The sequence below is a fragment of the Nylanderia fulva genome, unplaced genomic scaffold (genome assembly GCF_048542155.1).
Source record: "Nylanderia fulva isolate GAGA-0341 unplaced genomic scaffold, ASM4854215v1 Scaffold48, whole genome shotgun sequence".
Classification (NCBI taxonomy): Eukaryota; Metazoa; Arthropoda; class Insecta; order Hymenoptera; family Formicidae; genus Nylanderia; species Nylanderia fulva.
In genome coordinates this window covers 761,304-778,832 of record NW_028190565.1, presented here as the reverse complement: position 1 = coordinate 778,832, position 17,529 = coordinate 761,304, and the positions used below count along the sequence as shown (strand labels likewise).

General features: G+C 40.2%; 5 protein-coding genes across 5 annotated transcripts; 2 read left to right on the top strand and 3 right to left on the bottom strand.

Moving 5' to 3' along the window:
* Window positions 1-224: 224 nt before the first annotated feature.
* Window positions 225-1,607, bottom strand: LOC114938676 (transmembrane emp24 domain-containing protein 2). Its single transcript, XM_029312696.2, has 3 exons — window positions 1,348-1,607; window positions 563-909; window positions 225-449 (listed from the first exon to the last, which is right to left on the bottom strand). The coding sequence occupies exons 1-3, from the start codon at window positions 1,472-1,474 to the stop codon at window positions 300-302; spliced, it is 624 nt and encodes a 207-aa protein (XP_029168529.1). The 5' UTR covers window positions 1,475-1,607; the 3' UTR covers window positions 225-299.
* Window positions 1,608-1,798: 191 nt separating this feature from the next.
* Window positions 1,799-4,301, top strand: LOC114938674 (sn-1-specific diacylglycerol lipase ABHD11). Its single transcript, XM_029312694.2, has 4 exons — window positions 1,799-2,087; window positions 2,158-2,317; window positions 2,467-2,832; window positions 2,909-4,301. Exons 1-4 carry the CDS (start codon window positions 1,975-1,977, stop codon window positions 3,224-3,226), a joined length of 957 nt encoding a protein of 318 aa, XP_029168527.2. The 5' UTR covers window positions 1,799-1,974; the 3' UTR covers window positions 3,227-4,301.
* On the bottom strand, window positions 3,255-5,671 carry unc-119 (unc-119 lipid binding chaperone). The gene is made up of 4 exons (XM_029312695.2): window positions 5,223-5,671; window positions 5,001-5,114; window positions 4,203-4,502; window positions 3,255-4,073 (listed from the first exon to the last, which is right to left on the bottom strand). The coding sequence occupies exons 1-4, from the start codon at window positions 5,371-5,373 to the stop codon at window positions 3,946-3,948; spliced, it is 693 nt and encodes a 230-aa protein (XP_029168528.1). The 5' UTR covers window positions 5,374-5,671; the 3' UTR covers window positions 3,255-3,945.
* A 389-nt stretch (window positions 5,672-6,060) lies between these two features.
* Window positions 6,061-16,483, top strand: Tor (serine/threonine-protein kinase Tor). The gene is given in 9 exon segments (XM_029312610.2): window positions 6,061-6,106; window positions 6,178-6,373; window positions 6,452-10,106; window positions 10,108-12,760; window positions 12,839-12,981; window positions 13,052-13,192; window positions 13,429-14,059; window positions 14,403-14,583; window positions 14,761-16,483. Coding segments are annotated over 7 exon segments (7,377 nt in total). The 5' UTR covers window positions 6,061-6,106; window positions 6,178-6,373; window positions 6,452-6,494; the 3' UTR covers window positions 14,777-16,483.
* LOC114938617 (uncharacterized) lies at window positions 14,378-17,525 on the bottom strand. The gene is made up of 2 exons (XM_029312613.2): window positions 17,311-17,525; window positions 14,378-15,739 (listed from the first exon to the last, which is right to left on the bottom strand). Exons 1-2 carry the CDS (start codon window positions 17,348-17,350, stop codon window positions 15,327-15,329), a joined length of 453 nt encoding a protein of 150 aa, XP_029168446.1. The 5' UTR covers window positions 17,351-17,525; the 3' UTR covers window positions 14,378-15,326.
* Window positions 17,526-17,529: the final 4 nt, after the last annotated feature.

Sequence of the window (17,529 nt, the reverse complement as noted above, 5' to 3'; positions counted from 1 at the left end):
AAGATGTGAATGCATATTCTTTCTTTTATTATAGACATTTCTTTTTCGTTATTCGTCAATACAGAATGTTTACAATCGCGCATCGTCTCCTCGAGTAAATATCTTGTTCCGTTATAAATGCTTTAATATAAATCTTATAAGAAATATTATTATTTAATATACTAATGATGTACAAGTTTAGGGATTTAACTTTGACAGAGCGAAGAACTTGTTCATTGCAAGGATGACTTATGAGATATAATTTAATTACATAGAAAAATGTACAATCGATTCACGAAGTGATCATTAAGTATCCTAAATTACACAATTCTTCGTACCTCGAAAAAGCGCTTCAAATAAAAGATTTGCCCTATTGTCACGCATACCAAAACCATGGCTTCGAAAAACGCCCACACTACAACTCGGAAGTTCGTACTTTCATTGATCGCTCTGTGATTGCGATCACGAACCTGAAATAATGACACATCTCGTAAAAATCCTTACAAACATATCTAAATTAGTAAAATCAATGAAGATAAAGTTATTGATGAAAATCATGCTGTTTTCTTATTTGTTCAAGTACCTGCATGTATTCTTGTTCATTTTTTACACCCCATAAACTAGTACTCAAATCTTTAATCATGTCATCCAATTTCCCATGATTACTGTCTCCATCCTGACCTTCTCCGACAGCATTTTCATCATTCTGCTTCCGATTTTCATCGATATCCATATTGAACATCACTACTTTTGGTGTCATTGTGCTTTTCTGATTGCTGAAGCAGTAAGTGTAAACACCTGTAGTGTGCGCAGCAAATGTGTACTTTCCGCTGCTCTCTCGTTCACCTTGATAAATCATTCTACCATCGGGACCGACTATCTTTACATCTATATCTAAAAATCCACCCTCTGCTATCTCAAACGTGAGGCCTGCAAATATTACATATAAAATATCCATCCGTATATCATTAATAAATTGTGAAAAAATAATTAAAAATTCATAAACTCTTAAATCTACAAAATACCAATTACAGTCTAAACTTTTAATCATATTTTGGCGTATAAAAAAATTAAGAGAATAAGAAAGTAGAACAAAATATATGTATATAAACTTATTGATGAGAATTTTGTCATATATTAAAAATTATCAAAGAATCAATCTGTAATTAATATATAAAAATGTATGCACAGTACACATAATAGATATGTACATGCAGGAAATTTTATTTATATAAATATCAGCAAAGACAATCAGTGTTTAATAAGGCAAACGACAAGATTGACTTAAATGATGTACGTCATCAAAATGCTCCTTTAAATTTATGTTAATAAAAGGAAGTAGAGAGAGAAACGCAGTAGCGAACTAACCCATCTTGGTGCCGAATTCCACCTTATCGAAGAAACATTCCTCGGCGTGCGCGTCCACAGTAATAAAGTAAGACCGCGCGTAGGCGATAAAGACGACCAAGAATACGTATAGAATGAGCCACCTCATGTTTTTTATCAAGTATTTTTACATATATTTTATTATATCATAAAAGTGACATATGCTGCTCTCCGTTTCTCGGTCACTTGCCACTTCACAGCGGCATGTTGCTACCACAGCGCCACGTATGCAGACGCCCTATGATTGTACGATGAACCCAGAGGGGTTATCGTAGAGCGATATCGTACTTACGTCATCGGGGAATTTAAAAAATTTTTAAATTTTTCCCTCGACCCGGATTGGCCAAATAAATTATAAAGAAATATTTGGACAGCGCGAAAAGTTGGACGGTGTGAATCGACCCTAATGTCAAAAATTGACAGCTGAGAAAAATTGCGAGCCTAATGTTTTTTTTTTTATAACCTACTCTCTCGTGCGAAGAACGATTTTTATGGCTAACAAAATTCTATAAATAGTAACTATGCGACCAATTATAGAGGTCTCTATAATTGTTAGATAAACATATTGGACAAATTATATATTCAAAGTGGAACAATCGACTTTTAATAATGATGGGCCGAAATTTATCGGCGTTTCTTATGCGAAGAAAACTCACCCCCAACTTGTTAGCTAAAAATTTACATTCTTCCTGTCGCCAATGCTTGCGTAATAATCCCTTATCGTAGGTATATTCATTAAGTGTACATAAATTTAACTTTTTTAAATGCTTTTTCTTAACCTTTTTTTTTCAGGACGGCTCCAGTAAAACTTGCTTATGCTTCGTACGAATCGATAAAGGATGAGCAGACTAGAAGTGCGGAGCAACCTATTTTGATAATGCATGGTCTCTTTGGTTCGAAGAGCAACTGGAATACACTGTCAAAAGCAATTCATCAAAAAACCAAGCGCAAGGTAGTTCACTCTAATAACATGTGAATTAACGCTTCTAAATTAAAATCAATTTTAAAGTCTTATGACATTCTCCTAAAGAATATAATTTTTTCACATTATTATATCTGCGAAAGGTAGAGCTTTGTACTTAAGAAAGTTATGCACGACAGGTCATAGTAGTAGACGCCAGAAATCATGGTGATTCTCCACATACGTCAAACATGTCGTACAAGGATATGGCAGAGGATGTGATTCAACTTTTGAATGATCTAGGATTCGAGAGAGCCATTCTAGTTGGCCATAGTATGGGTGGCTCAGCCATGATGTATACTGCTTTAAATTTTCCACAATACGTCGAGAAACTAGCAGTTGTTGATATGTCTCCTGTGAGAACCAGCCCTAGTCTCTTGCAAATAAAGAAGATCTTTGAAGCAATGAGTTTAGTAACAGCGGATGGAAGTCCTACCTTATCAAAAGCACGCAAAGTAGTGGACCAACAGCTTGAAAAGTCTATTAAATCTAGTGTATTACGTCAGGTAATATTCCTCAGTCTCTTATTTTATACTTTGGAACAAGAAAAATATCTCTGTATTATGTAATATTTATCCGCAGTTCCTAATATCAAATTTGGTAGAAGTGGATTCGGGAAAGTACAAATGGAGAGTGAATTTACCAGTATTGGAGCAAGCGTTCTCGACTCAGATAGCTGTGTTTCCTAAGGTAGATTCAAAGATCTTTCCAAATCCAACGTTATTCATAGGCGGTGCTAACAGCGACTATATTAGAATGGATGATCACGACGCGATCAAGAAGCTATTTCCTTTGGCACAATTTCATTACATAGATGGAGCGGATCATTGGGTTCACGCGGACAAGCCTACCGAATTCGTCGAGCTTCTAACGAATTTTATAAATTACCCAGTCTTGTGATGCTCGTAAAATATATAAAAAGACATAATTGTCCTTTGTAAATATATACATGTATTTCAGGTGAATTCCACAACGTTGCAGAACAATGTGTAAAATATTCAAACAATATATAGTGTAAAAGTGAAAGTAACTGCACGTTATGCGATTGTGATAAAAAGCGCCATTAAGCGTCGAAAAGCGCCGTTTTCAATAATCTCTTTTAGTTTTTCTCTCAACGCATGTATTACATGCGAAAATTGTATAGACTTTATTTAAAAAATTAGAGAGCAGAGTTTTAATGGAATTGAATAGTTCCATTCAAAGGCCATGTGTATCAATGTGTTACGTATACTTGAATAATGATACTCGGTACTAATCGAATAAGAAGAAATACTAGTAAAACCTTCTAAAAAAACTAAGTACTTTATCCGAATAATAATTTATAATAAAATATTTTACTAAAAAAAATAGGAACTATAATATTTCCCAAGAAATCAAACGTAGCTTTAAAGCGTTTCTATTGCAACAACGTTTCGCGTGTTCAGACTTCATTGCAATCCGCGAAATTCTAAGCTCGTTTTCGTGCCGAAAGTGACGAAATGTCAAACACTAGCCAAACGTGCAGTCTTGATCGTCATTGTTCGCTGTAACATATATATACATATGTATGTATATATATATAAAACTGTGATATCCTATATATATACCACTTGCAATAATATTAATCAACAAATCGCACACTACAATACATCGTGCGTATGTCCACCGTTGTATGCATAATCGGCCTTATTGTGCATCACAAGCTGATTGTCGACGAAATAAAACGAGTCGGATCGCGTTTCAAAAGGATTCGCAATCATTTCCGAAACTGGAAAGATACATATACATCGTTTATGTTTGTACAAATAGTAAATTGTACAAGCAACATATTTTGCTCGTACAATTTTGAGTACATCATTGTTGGTTCATTAGAAACAAATCTTTTTCAACGACTCACCTAGATCCGTAGGCAATGTTGGAAATTCGTAAATGTGTTCGCATGTATTTTTGCTGTTCGGTATGCAAAACCCAAATTGAAAATCAAAGGTCTTCAGTAGCCTGTCGCGGAAAAAGTGCCGTTCTATCATCCTGAAGTTATTGATCGGCTTAGGCCCTACGAGAAACTCAATTGTTGCTCCGACTGTTTTTAATTTGAGAAACTGCGGCGTGAATTGATATCGCACAAAGCGTCCTGTGTTTGTATCCTCGGATCCGAGCTCTTCGCAATCTGGCTCTGGCTCTTGATGTGTATCACATTCTGATAAAAGATTTAAAAAATTATAATTTTCTGGATATTATATTTTTCAATAAGAAACTTATTTTAAAGACCAATGTAACGAGCACTTATTAAGGTGATATAAAATAAACGATTTATTCAATCTATATTACAAACAAACTATATTATTTGTAATATAGATTGAATAAATCGTTTATTTTATATCACCTTAATAAGTGCTCGTTACGTTGGTCTTTAAAATAAGTTTCTTGTTGTTAACAATATACGAGCGAATATAAGTATTATTTGATATTTTTTTATATTTTTCAGTTCATTGTTACATACAAAAAATTTTTGAATACCTATACGTTCAATAAATAGTTACAAATATCATTATATTATTTTTAGTCATTTAATAATATTTAAAAGTATCATGGAAAGAAATATGATGAGTTTAAAGCTTTAACTGTATATTATTATTACACTAGACAGTAAATATAAAAATCAATGATAAGTTTCTAAATCTAAACTATTACATACCACTAGCAGGAGGCTTTGTTATCTCAAAAAGTACAGCACCAGTTTCTAAATCTCTAATCTGAAACCTCGTGAAGTCTATATCGTAAATGTTGGCCTCCGGTGAGCAGAGGTACTCTGAAAACAATTATATCCATATGTGAAAAATAATTCATTCGCATAGAAGAGATTCGTGGAGGTGCAAGTGATTTGATAATTAATTAAACGGAAACAAATCTGTCGTACTATCTGTAATAGTAGGTAATCGTAGCACCATTTCTGGAGTAACCGGGCCACCGTCGACATCTCCGTCAGAGACGGCGTTCTTCGACTCGACCGTCGACGAGGTGTAGGACGTGATCGCCTCGTTCGATTTGTTTTCGCTGTCCACGCTCATAATTTATTTACGATTATATATATATATATGCGTATACAATCAAAGAATCAAGTGCGACATTCGATGAAAAATGACAGCTGGAATAGTCGCGTCGTCGTGATTTTTGACAGTTTCGAGCGGAGAGTTGACAGTTCCGATTTTATTTACCGGATCGTCGCCAGCACCGAGTTTGTCGCGACAATCACTGTACGATTGATCATATTTTACGCAAAACTGCCGTCATCATACGTCATTCGTGTCGGTTGTGTCTCGCGTTCGCGAGTAATCGCGAGCGTTTCCAAGGTGTAAACATCCTGTGACAAAGAAATTTATAGAGGCGCGACTCGATCGAAAAATAATGCCATTTTTATATCTCGACGTTGAAATATCCTAACAAAAAAGTCCCTAGAATTTTTCGTCAAAAGTCCCTAGAAAATGTTTCTTTCGCGCGACTTGATCGAAAAATAATGCCATTTTTATATCTCTGATCGACGACGTTGAAATATTCTAACGAAAAAGTCCCTAGAATTTTTTGTCAAAAGTTCCTAGAAAATGTTTCTTTCGCGCGACTTGATCGAAAAATAATGCCATTTTTATATTTCTGATCGACGACGTTGAAATATATCTAACGAAAAAGTCCCTAGAATTGTTCGTCAAAAGTCCCTAGAAAATGTTTCTTTTGCCCTAGGGACTTTAGCTTCCGCATTCCACAACTGATGACGATTATATATCGCACAAATTGCATTCCGTAGTAGTGAGAAAAATCGAATAAAACAGAAATAATGTCAAATTTCGTGCAAATGTACACCGCTTTGTTTGTTATAGGAATGAAAGTTAAGAGACACGACATGAAAAGTAAGAGACACGAGCTGTCAATGGAATAATATAATTGGATACATGTTTTTGTGGATAGGAGTATGAAGCTTTTTTTATCCGGAGAAAATGAAGACTTTACATCGCTGGTGACAATACTGCGTCGGAGATTTGCGTAATGTCAAGCAGGTAGCCGAGGAAATAATTGGTAATTTATAATTTATTTAATTTTCTTATCTTGCCGCAAAACTAGGTTATATCGCCTAATGAAAACTTCACCTTTCAGGATACTAGATGAGAGAGAGGTCTGATGAAATTGCGCAAGTGTTATGTTTTACACCTTGATTTATACATCTAATACTAAAACAATGTCGAGTACGGTGATGCAACAATTTGTCCAACGACTGAAGTCTAGGAATGAGGAGGCACGTAACAAGGCTGCGCGTGACTTGTGCCTCTATGTTAAGAGAGAGCTGCGAGAGGCGTCGCAGGAGGAGATCACGGCTTTCATGGATGAATTTAATCACCACATATTTGAAATGGTATCCGCCTCTGACGTAAACGAGAAGAAGGGCGGTATATTAGCCATAGTTTGCCTTATAGGCGCAGATGTAGGGAATTTTAATACAAGAACAGCACGATTTGCCAATTATCTTAGAAACTTGATACCTTCTAACGATGTGGGCGTTATGCAATTGGCCGCGAAGACTGTCGGAAAGTTGGCCCTGGTTTCGGGCACTTATACAGCCGAGTATGTGGAGTTTGAAGTGAAACGTGCCTTTGAATGGCTTGGCGCAGACAGACACGAGGGCAGAAGACACGCAGCTGTGCTTGTTCTGAGAGAACTCGCTGTCTCTGTGCCAACGTACTTTTTTCAACAAGTTACACCGTTTTTCGATTTGATATTTAACGCTATACATGATCCTAAACCTGCTATTAGGGAGGGCGCTGTGGAAGCTTTGAGAGCAGCTCTGGTAGTCACTGCTCAGAGGGAAACTGCGAAACAGATGCACAAGTCTCAGTGGTACAAGCAGTGCTTCGACGAAGTGGTGGATGGATTCGAGGAGGTTCATACAAAGGAGAGAGGCATCAATCGAGACGACAGGATACATGGCTCGTTGTTGGTGTTGAACGAGCTGCTGAGATGTAGCAACGTTCAATGGGAAAGGAACTACGAGGCTTTAATGGAGAGACTTAACGGTTCTACGCAGAATGAAAACGATATCCTTGCTTTGATGCCACGCTTGAAGACTACGATAGTGTCCAAGTGGAGCAGGTCCACTCAAAATGCCTCTACGTCCCAGCACACATTATATCCAGCGCACGAGTCAGCTGTTTGCAGATGTTTGATGCAAGAGAGATTGGACGATATGTATAACGACATTATGAATCAGAAGATATTTCGAAATCCACACATTCAACACGCTCTTATGATGTTGCTGCCGAGACTTGCCGCATTCAACAAGGAGAAATTTATAAGGGATCATCTGAAAGAGTCTTTGTCGTATCTTCTACTGATCTTGAGGAGTCGCGAGAAGGATCGCTACGCCGCTTTCACGTCAATTGGTTTTATAGCTGTAGCGGTGGAGGACGCGATAAATCCGTACCTACCGAAGATTATGGAAGTGATCAAAAATCTGTTACCGTCTAAGGAAACACCGAGCAAGAAACGTACCTCCCTGGAACCCGCCGTATTCGTTTGTATCACTCTGCTTGGCCACGCAGTTAAACAGGTCATAGCTTCTGACGTTAGAGATCTGTTGGAGCCGATGTTCCAAACTGGATTGAGTCCGATTTTGACCACCGCGCTCAGAGAGCTGGCGCACAGCATTCCGTCTCTACAAGTAGATATATCTCAAGGTCTCTTACGTATGTTATCTCAGGTCTTGATGCAGAAGCCGCTGAGACATCCCGGAGCACCGTGGACGGTGACCAGTCCCAACTCCACGGCGGATGACGTCACGTCGACGGTGCTTGCCCTGAAGACTCTAGGCACCTTCAACTTTGATAATAATCCGCTTTTGCAATTCGTCAAGAGGTGCGCCGATCACTTTTTAACGTCGGAACAGGCGGAGGTCCGATTGGAGGCTGTGAAAACCTGTTCCAGATTATTGAGATTAACCCTGAATCAGTCCGGTCCTACAGTAATCACCACCGTCTCGACTGTTCTTGGTAAACTGTTGGTGGTGGGAATAACCGACACGGATCCCGACGTTCGACTTTGGGTATTGGCATCGTTGGACGACTCCTTCGACGTTCAGCTGGCGCAAGCGGAGAATTTGTCCGCGCTGTTCATCGCTATGAACGACGAGATGTTCGAGATACGAGAGCTGGCGGTTCGCACCGTCGGGCGACTCAGCACGTTGAATCCCGCTTACGTTATGCCGTCGTTGAGAAAGACCCTGGTGCAATTTCTCACGGAGTTAGAACACTCGGGGATGGGCCGCAACAAGGAGCAAGCCGCCCGAATGCTGGATCATCTAGTCGTCACCGCGCCGAGACTCGTTCGCCCGTACATGGAACCGGTCCTGAAGGTTCTCGTCCCGAAGTTAAAGGAATCCGATCCGAATCCCGGAGTAATACTCGCCGTTTTGCGCGCGATCGGCGATCTGGCGGAGGTGAACGGCGCCGAAATGCAGCAATGGATGCCCGAGCTCTCGTCGATATTGCTGGAAATGTTGGTGGACGCCAGCTCGCCCGAGAAGAGAGGCGTGGCGTTGTGGGTCTTCGGTCAGCTGGTCGGTAGCACGGGTCACGTGGTAAAACCGTACATGCAGTATCCGACCTTGCTGGATGTTCTCATCAACTTTCTCAAGACCGAGCAACAACCGATCATCAGAAGAGAGACCATTCGGGTACTCGGACTGTTGGGTGCGTTGGATCCGTACAAACACAAGATGAATCTCGGACAGATCGACTGCCAGCTGGACACGCTCAGCTCGATGGCGGACACCAAGAGCGACGTGGAGAGTACTCAGGACCTGACCACCAGCGAGATGCTGGTGAATATGTCGCCGTCCACGTTGGAGGAATTTTATCCGGCGATCGCCATCACGACGCTCATGCGAATCATTCGCGAGCCGACCTTGTCTCAGCATCACACCATGGTGGTACAAGCGGTGACCTTCATATTCAAGAGTCTCGGGATAAAATGCGTGCCATATATCTCGCAGGTGATGCCGAGCTTCCTGAACGTCGTGCACACGGCGGATATCAATTTTCGTGAGTTCCTGTTCCAACAACTGGCTGTGCTCATCGCGATCGTGAAGCAACATATACGAAATTACTTGGACGACATCTTCACCCTGATCAAAGAATTCTGGACCGTAAACAGCCCGTTGCAAACCACGCTGATACTTTTGGTCGAGCAGATCGCGGTGGCCCTGGGCGCGGAGTTCAAGATCTACCTGCCGCAGCTGATGCCGCCGATTCTGAGAGTCCTGACACACGACACCAGCAAGGATCGCGCAGTGACGGTGAAGTTGCTCTTGGCGCTACAGACATTTGGGAACAACTTGGACAATTATCTACATCTCGTTCTACCGCCGATTGTCAAACTCTTCTACGCGAATGATTGCCCAATAGCCGTGAATAAGGTCGCTCTCGAGACAGTCGATCTTTTAGCGGATACCCTAGATTTCACGGACTTCGCTTCGCGAATCGTTCACACCTTAGTACGCACGTTAGACCAATGTCCAGAATTGAGGAACACAGCCATGGACACGCTCTGCGCCGTTGTGATGCAACTGGGCAAGAAGTATCAGATCTTTATAGTCTTGGTGCAGAAGGTCATGACGAAGCACAAGATCGTCAATTCCCGATATGACGTTCTGGTAGACAAGATCCTCACCGACACGACCACGGCGGACGGTGAGGATTTCCTGTTGATGAGGCTGCGACACTCGCGCAACAAGAATCGCGAACTCTCCCTGACGCCTTCAGGAGACGACGACGATCAAGAAGTTGCACGTGTCGGCCTCTAACTTGCAGAAGGCATGGACGGCGACGCGGCGAGTATCCAAGGACGATTGGCTCGAGTGGCTACGGTGCTTTTCCATCGGTCTACTCAAAGAATCTCCGTCCCCAGCTCTGCGATCCTGCTGGGCGTTGGCGCAGACGTACGCTGTGCTGCCGCGGGATCTCTTCAACGCGGCCTTCGTCTCCTGCTGGACCGAATTGAACGAGAATTACCGAACGGAACTGATACAGACTCTGCACCAAGCATTGATGGTTCCCGATCTACCTACCGAGGTGACGCAGACCATCTTGAACCTGGCCGAGTTCATGGAACACTGCGACAAGGGTCCGTTGCCGTTGGACAATAAGATCCTCGGGGACACGGCGATGCACTGTCGCGCGTACGCCAAGGCGTTGCACTACAAGGAAGACGAGTTTCACAAGAGCAGAAGTAGCAACATATTCGAGTCCCTGATCTCCATCAACAACAAGCTTCAGCAGAAGGAGGCCGCCGAGGGTCTGTTGGAGTACGTAATGAATCAACACAATCAACAGGATCTCAAAGTGCAGATACGTTGGTACGAGAAGCTTCACAACTGGGACAAGGCGCTGCAACTCTATCAGGAACGTCTGGAGAGCGATTCCGCGGACGTGGAGTCTATTCTGGGCGAGATGCGTTGTCTGGAGGCCCTCGGTGAGTGGGGCCAGCTGCACGAGGTCGCTACGAAGCAATGGTCGTCGAATCAGTACGACGACGTCAAGCAAAGGATGTCGAGGATGGCGGCCGCCGCGGCCTGGGGTTTAGGCCAATGGGAGAGTATGCAGAAGTACGTCTCGTTGATACCGAAGGACAGTCAAGACGGAGCATTTTACAGGGCGGTACTGGCGATCCACGACGAACAGTACAACGTCGCGCATCAGCTCATCGACAGCGCGAGAGATCTGTTGGACACCGAGCTGACCGCGATGGCTGGCGAGAGCTACCAACGGGCGTACAACGCTATGGTGGAGGTGCAAAAGTTGGCGGAGTTGGAGGAGGTGATACAGTTCAAACTGGTACCAGAACGCAGAACGGCTATCAAGGCGATGTGGTGGGAGAGACTTCAAGGTGGACAGAGGATAGTGGAGGACTGGCAGAAAATCATACAGGTGCACACATTAGTGGTCTCGCCCCAGGATGACATGTACACCTGGCTCAAGTACGCTAGCCTTTGTCGGAAGAGCGGCAGCTTGATGCTGTGTCACAAAACATTGGTGATGCTGATGGGCACAGATCCGTCCTTGACTCCGGATCAACCGTTACCGACCACTCATCCCCAAGTGACTTTTGCTTACTGCAAGCACTTATGGGTCGGGAATAAACGCGAGGAAGCTTACGGCCAGCTGCAGCGCTTCGTGCAGACTTATTTGCAACCGACGACGGCGGTGGTGACGACGAATCAGGACGACGAGAAGCAGCACGAGAGCAAGAAGAGGTTGCTCGCCAAGTGTTATCTCAAGCTCGGCGAGTGGCTGGAAGCGTTGCAGGGTATAAACGAGCGTTCCATTCCCGCGGTATTGTCTTACTACGCCGCGGCAACGGAACACGATCCCACGTGGTACAAAGCGTGGCACGCTTTCGCCTACACCAATTACGAAACCGTGTTATTCTACAAGCATCAGCAGGGCAACGATTCCACCCCCGCGGAAACCGTACCCGGAAACAACGGAACGCGCAATAATCTTTCCAGTTCGCAATATATATCTCAATTTACTGTTCCAGCTGTGGAAGGATTTTTCAGATCCATCAACCTGTCGGATGGCAATTCTCTGCAGGACACTCTTCGTTTGCTGACACTCTGGTTCGATTACGGACAATGGCCGGAAGTGTACGACGCCGTCGTCGAGGGTATAAGATTGATAGAGATAAATACTTGGCTGCAAGTGATCCCGCAACTCATAGCCAGGATCGACACGCCCAGAGCGTTGGTCGGCCGTTGTATACATCATCTTCTTATAGATATAGGAAAAACGCATCCTCAAGCACTGGTTTATCCACTGACGGTAGCTTCGAAGAGCGCCAGTCACGCGAGGAAGACTGCAGCCAACAAAATTTTGAAAAGCATGTGTGAGCACAGCCCAACGTTGGTCCAACAAGCCATGATGGCGAGCGACGAGCTCATCAGGGTCGCGATTTTGTGGCATGAGTTGTGGCATGAAGGCCTGGAGGAGGCCAGTCGATTGTACTTTGGTGAGAGAAATGTTAGAGGCATGTTCGACACGCTGGAGCCTCTGCACGGTATGCTAGAAAGGGGACCGCAAACCTTGAAGGAGACTTCCTTCAATCAAGCTTACGGAAGGGACTTGATGGAGGCGCAAGAATGGTGCCATAGATACAAAGCGTCGCGAAACGTTCGGGATTTGAATCAAGCCTGGGATTTGTATTACCACGTATTTCGAAGGATATCCCGACAACTGCCGCAATTGACCAGTTTAGAATTGCAATACGTCAGCCCGAAGTTGCTTCTCTGTCGAGACCTGGAATTGGCTGTACCGGGAAGTTACAGTCCTGGCCAACCTATAGTGAGAATAGCTAGTATTCATAGCTCTATGCAAGTGATAACCAGTAAACAGAGACCAAGGAAACTGTGCATTAAAGGTCGGTAAATTAAAAATTGTAAAGAAAAGATATAGATATGGATAATATCTCTAATCTTCTTTGATGTATATTTTCTAGGTAGCAATGGTAAGGATTACATGTTTTTATTAAAAGGTCATGAGGATCTGAGGCAAGATGAGAGAGTGATGCAATTATTTGGTCTAGTCAATACTCTTTTGTTGCACGATCCAGATACATTCCGAAGAAATCTCACTATTCAGGTAAGTTTCATTTGCAATTAGCATAAATGTAGATGTATTGTACAAAATTATAATCGGATTGTATATTTAGAGATATGCTGTGATTCCATTATCCACAAACAGTGGATTGATCGGTTGGGTACCTTATTGTGATACGCTTCACACTCTTATTAGAGATTATCGAGAAAAGAAGAAGATATTACTCAATATCGAACACAGGATAATGTTACGAGTAAGTGTAATTAATTTTCTAAATTTAATTATTTTACATTTTAATCATGTAATATATATACATATATATTTTACATTCTTTATATTACATTTATAATATTTATGTATTTATATATATATATTATAAATATTATATATATTAAATATATAAATTAAATATTATATATATTTATTTATTATATAGATAAATATATATTTTACATTTATGTATTACTATAATTTTTTATATGTTTTTAGATGGCACCTGATTACGATCATCTCATGCTGATGCAGAAAGTCGAGGTATTTGAACACGCGCTCGAACATACACACGGGGACGACTTGGCGCGACTCTTGTGGCTAAAGTCTCCATCGAGTGAGATATGGTTCGATCGCAGGACAAATTATACGCGTTCCTTAGCTGTGATGTCTATGGTGGGATACATACTTGGTCTCGGCGACCGTCATCCTTCCAATCTGATGCTGGATCGTCTCAGCGGTAAAATACTACACATCGACTTCGGGGATTGCTTCGAGGTGGCGATGACGCGCGAAAAGTTCCCGGAGAAGATCCCGTTCCGTCTGACGCGAATGCTGATCAACGCGATGGAGGTGACCGGTATCGAGGGAACCTACAGAAGAACCTGCGAATCCGTCATGTCCGTACTACATCGGAACAAGGACAGTCTAATGGCAGTCCTGGAGGCGTTCGTATACGATCCTCTTCTCAACTGGAGGTTGATGGACAACGCGGCACCCAAGGGTAAACGATCGGACGCCCAGAGTATGAGTGCCAGCAGCAGCCAGGAACACGGCGATATGCTCGATTCTCTTACTGCCACGTTGCCAAAGAAGGGTGTACCGTGTAGCATTGAAAATGGAGGTAAAGGTAAATGCATATTTTAGCTCCTGTTAACTTGGCATTGCGCCAGATGATAGTTCAATTGATCGTTTTTAAACTTCTATACAAGGACTTATTAGGATGTATTGATATACTTTTGCAATAATATCTAAAGTATATTATATTAAATATTATAGATTATTATATATAATATAATATATAGTAATAATTAAATATAAAGATATTTGGTTAAAGTTTATTTCTCCAAAGCTTTTTATTTATAATTGATTTAAAAAATTAAATGTTGTTGCAAATTAATTGTAATAGAATTATTATACGTCATCAATTTTTCCCAAGCATGATATGTGAGCTCTGCTTTTAATGTTTGCAGCCGATAACAATCAACCAGAAGCATTGAATAAGAAAGCTCTAGCAATTATAACTAGAGTCAGGGATAAATTGACAGGACGTGATTTTTCACATGAGGAAAGTCTGAGCGTTCGACGACAAGTCGATCTATTAATTCAACAGGCTACAAATAATGAAAACCTTTGTCAATGTTACATTGGATGGTGCGTAATTATTTTATAGCTATATATTATAAAAGAAATATACATATATCTGTGTTTAGTCATATATATTTATTATAGATATTTTTTGTTATTCACAACATATGCATTTTTTTTTTTTTTTTAATGTATATATATAAAAATGCAGCATAAAAATTTTAATACTATATATTGTTACAGGTGTCCATTTTGGTAAAAGTGAGACAAAAGCTTTCAAGATGAAGTCTCATTACGTAAGCAATTACTCGCTTTTGTATTTATAACTTTACAAAGTTATTAGTTAAGTTTAATTTGATGATAATCATATCTGGTGTACATATATATATATTATTATATGATTTATATGTAATAAAGAGTAACAATCGGGATATAGTATATACATGCAAATATATATATTAGTGCATCGTGTACAAACGTTGTTTAGTTAACAATTAATGGTACTATTATTAAAAAACTTTTTTTTTAACTTTACAACAATGATTTGTTTCAATGTTACACGTTGTACAATAATATATTTTAAACAATATACAAATATGATATGAATGCGTCATTGTAAATAATCGCTTCTGCATCGATAAACATTTCATTGAAATAAAACATTTAATCATATAATTATATAAAAAGTTCTGCGAATGTATCAACTGGATAAAAATATCCGAATTATAAGAGAAATAGAAAAATTTAACGAAATTTATAGCTTCATTTACAGTGATCGTAAATCGTCAGCCTTGGAATCGCTTGATAAATTACGAAGACTCCGAGTTGCTTGTGGAAAACGGCGAGAGCGGAAACAGCTCGCTCGTCCTAGTCCGCAGGACTCGCTTCATCTCGCTTTTCGTCAAGTAGATGGGTATGTCACCGCTGAACTCGGAGATGACCTGTCTGCATATCCCGCACGGAGTGGTAAACGGGGCGTTCTCCTGGTCGGCGACCACAGCCAGCGTCGTGAATTTTGTCTTTCCCTCCGTCACGGCGTTCACGATCGCCGTGGTTTCGGCGCACACGCCCGCCGGAAACGACGCGTTCTCCACATTGCAGCCCCGCGAAATGCTGCCGTCAACGCATCGCAACGCGGCCCCGACCTTGAAGTTGCTGTACGGCGAGTAGGACTTCTCGCGCACCGCCGCGCTCTCTCTTATCAGCTCTTGAATGTCCGCGTCTGAAAAAATTCATATGTTTGTTAGTGAAACCACTCTGGACTAGTCACGAGAATCCAGAGATTCCTGATTAGTTAATGAATAATTAGTATATGAGTCGTTATATAAATATATATAGTATATATAATTTTAAATCTAATTTTTAAGGATAAGAAGAGAAGGTTCAAAAGTAATATATTTTCAATAATCTCAATTCTATCATCTCTTAAATTTCTTTAAAGATGGAGATTAAAGTTTTGTTTTTCTTTAATGCAAAAGACTTCTGGATGGTTTTTCTTCTCGCTAAAAAAAGTTGAGATTTTATTATCAATATGATTTAATAATGCAGAACAAAAATATGGATTATTTCACAGCATTATTATCTAATTGGACCACAAACATGTATTTGACAAACACCAAAATGAAAAGATAATACAATGTTATATATAATGTATATAAAATATGTGTATGTACACAATAATATTCATAGATATTAGACAACTGATAATATTGGCTCTATATTTGATGTTTGTCAAATACATATATGTTTGCGATCCAATCAGATGCATTTATGTCATAAAAATGTGCTGATAAGAACTGATAAAATCATCATTTAAATGAAAATTAAATAAAATTGTGATGTGTGTGTGCAATTGGAGTAAATCCTTCTTATCACTTAGCTGATACAATTAAGTGCGATACTTTGCTAAGTAATAAACTTGATGTATATACTGCTGTGATGTACATATTACATACTTCAGAAAACAGTGATTTTATTTCTGTAGATTTTTATCATGGCGACATAATAACTTTTGTGATAAGATATGCAGAATGCAAAGGAGTATAATTAAAAAAAAATATTTCTAAATTATGTAAAACTCTTCAATATTTTAAGTTTCAAAGCTTCCAAGTTTTATATAAACAGTAATTTCTGCATCAATTGATTTGATTATTATTACTATTATAATGTTAAATTTCACAATGACATGTTTCTCTCTTTCAATAATTGACATAATTTGTATGACGCAATGATGATATAAACAAATTACATATACATGTCACACAATAGAGTCATTTAAACAATTATTTATTATATTATTAAGCATGCAATATTAAATTAGGTTTCTGAATAATTACCAAAAATTAAGGATACTGAACATATTAAGATAACAAAACAATATAGGATTTAAAAATGTAAAAATTGATGCTAATTTTCTTCAATCACTTCATTTGTGGCAATATTGTCATCCTAACGAATGAAGTGATTGAAGAAAATTAGCATCAATTTTTACATTTTTAAATCCTATATTGTTTTGTGGCAATATTGTCATCCTAACGAATGAAGTGATTGAAGAAAATTAGCATCAATTTTTACATTTTTAAATCCTATATTGTTTTGTTATCTTAATATGTTCAGTATCCTTAATTTTTGGTAATTATTCAGAAACCTAATTTAATATTGCATGCTTAATAATATAATAAATAAATCGAACTGAAACGAATACGTCGACAATAAATAAGAGAAAAAATAAAAGTACAACGACGAAGAAAGAAGCAAAAGCGCACTTTGACGGATACAGAAGCGAGCGTTTACCAAGTGTCGAGAAATCGACCACTTCCCCGATGCGACTCATCCCGTCAGGAATCGTCAAGTCCGATCGGTAGCTGACAGGTGAATGACAGGTCGAGCGCGCCCGATGACGTCGTCGAACAACACGTTCTCAGAGCCGCCGGCCTCCGGCGTGTACTGATTACTGAGTCATCAGTTTCAGCTGCTAGCTTGTTCCGTCGAACCTAACCTAACCTAACCTAA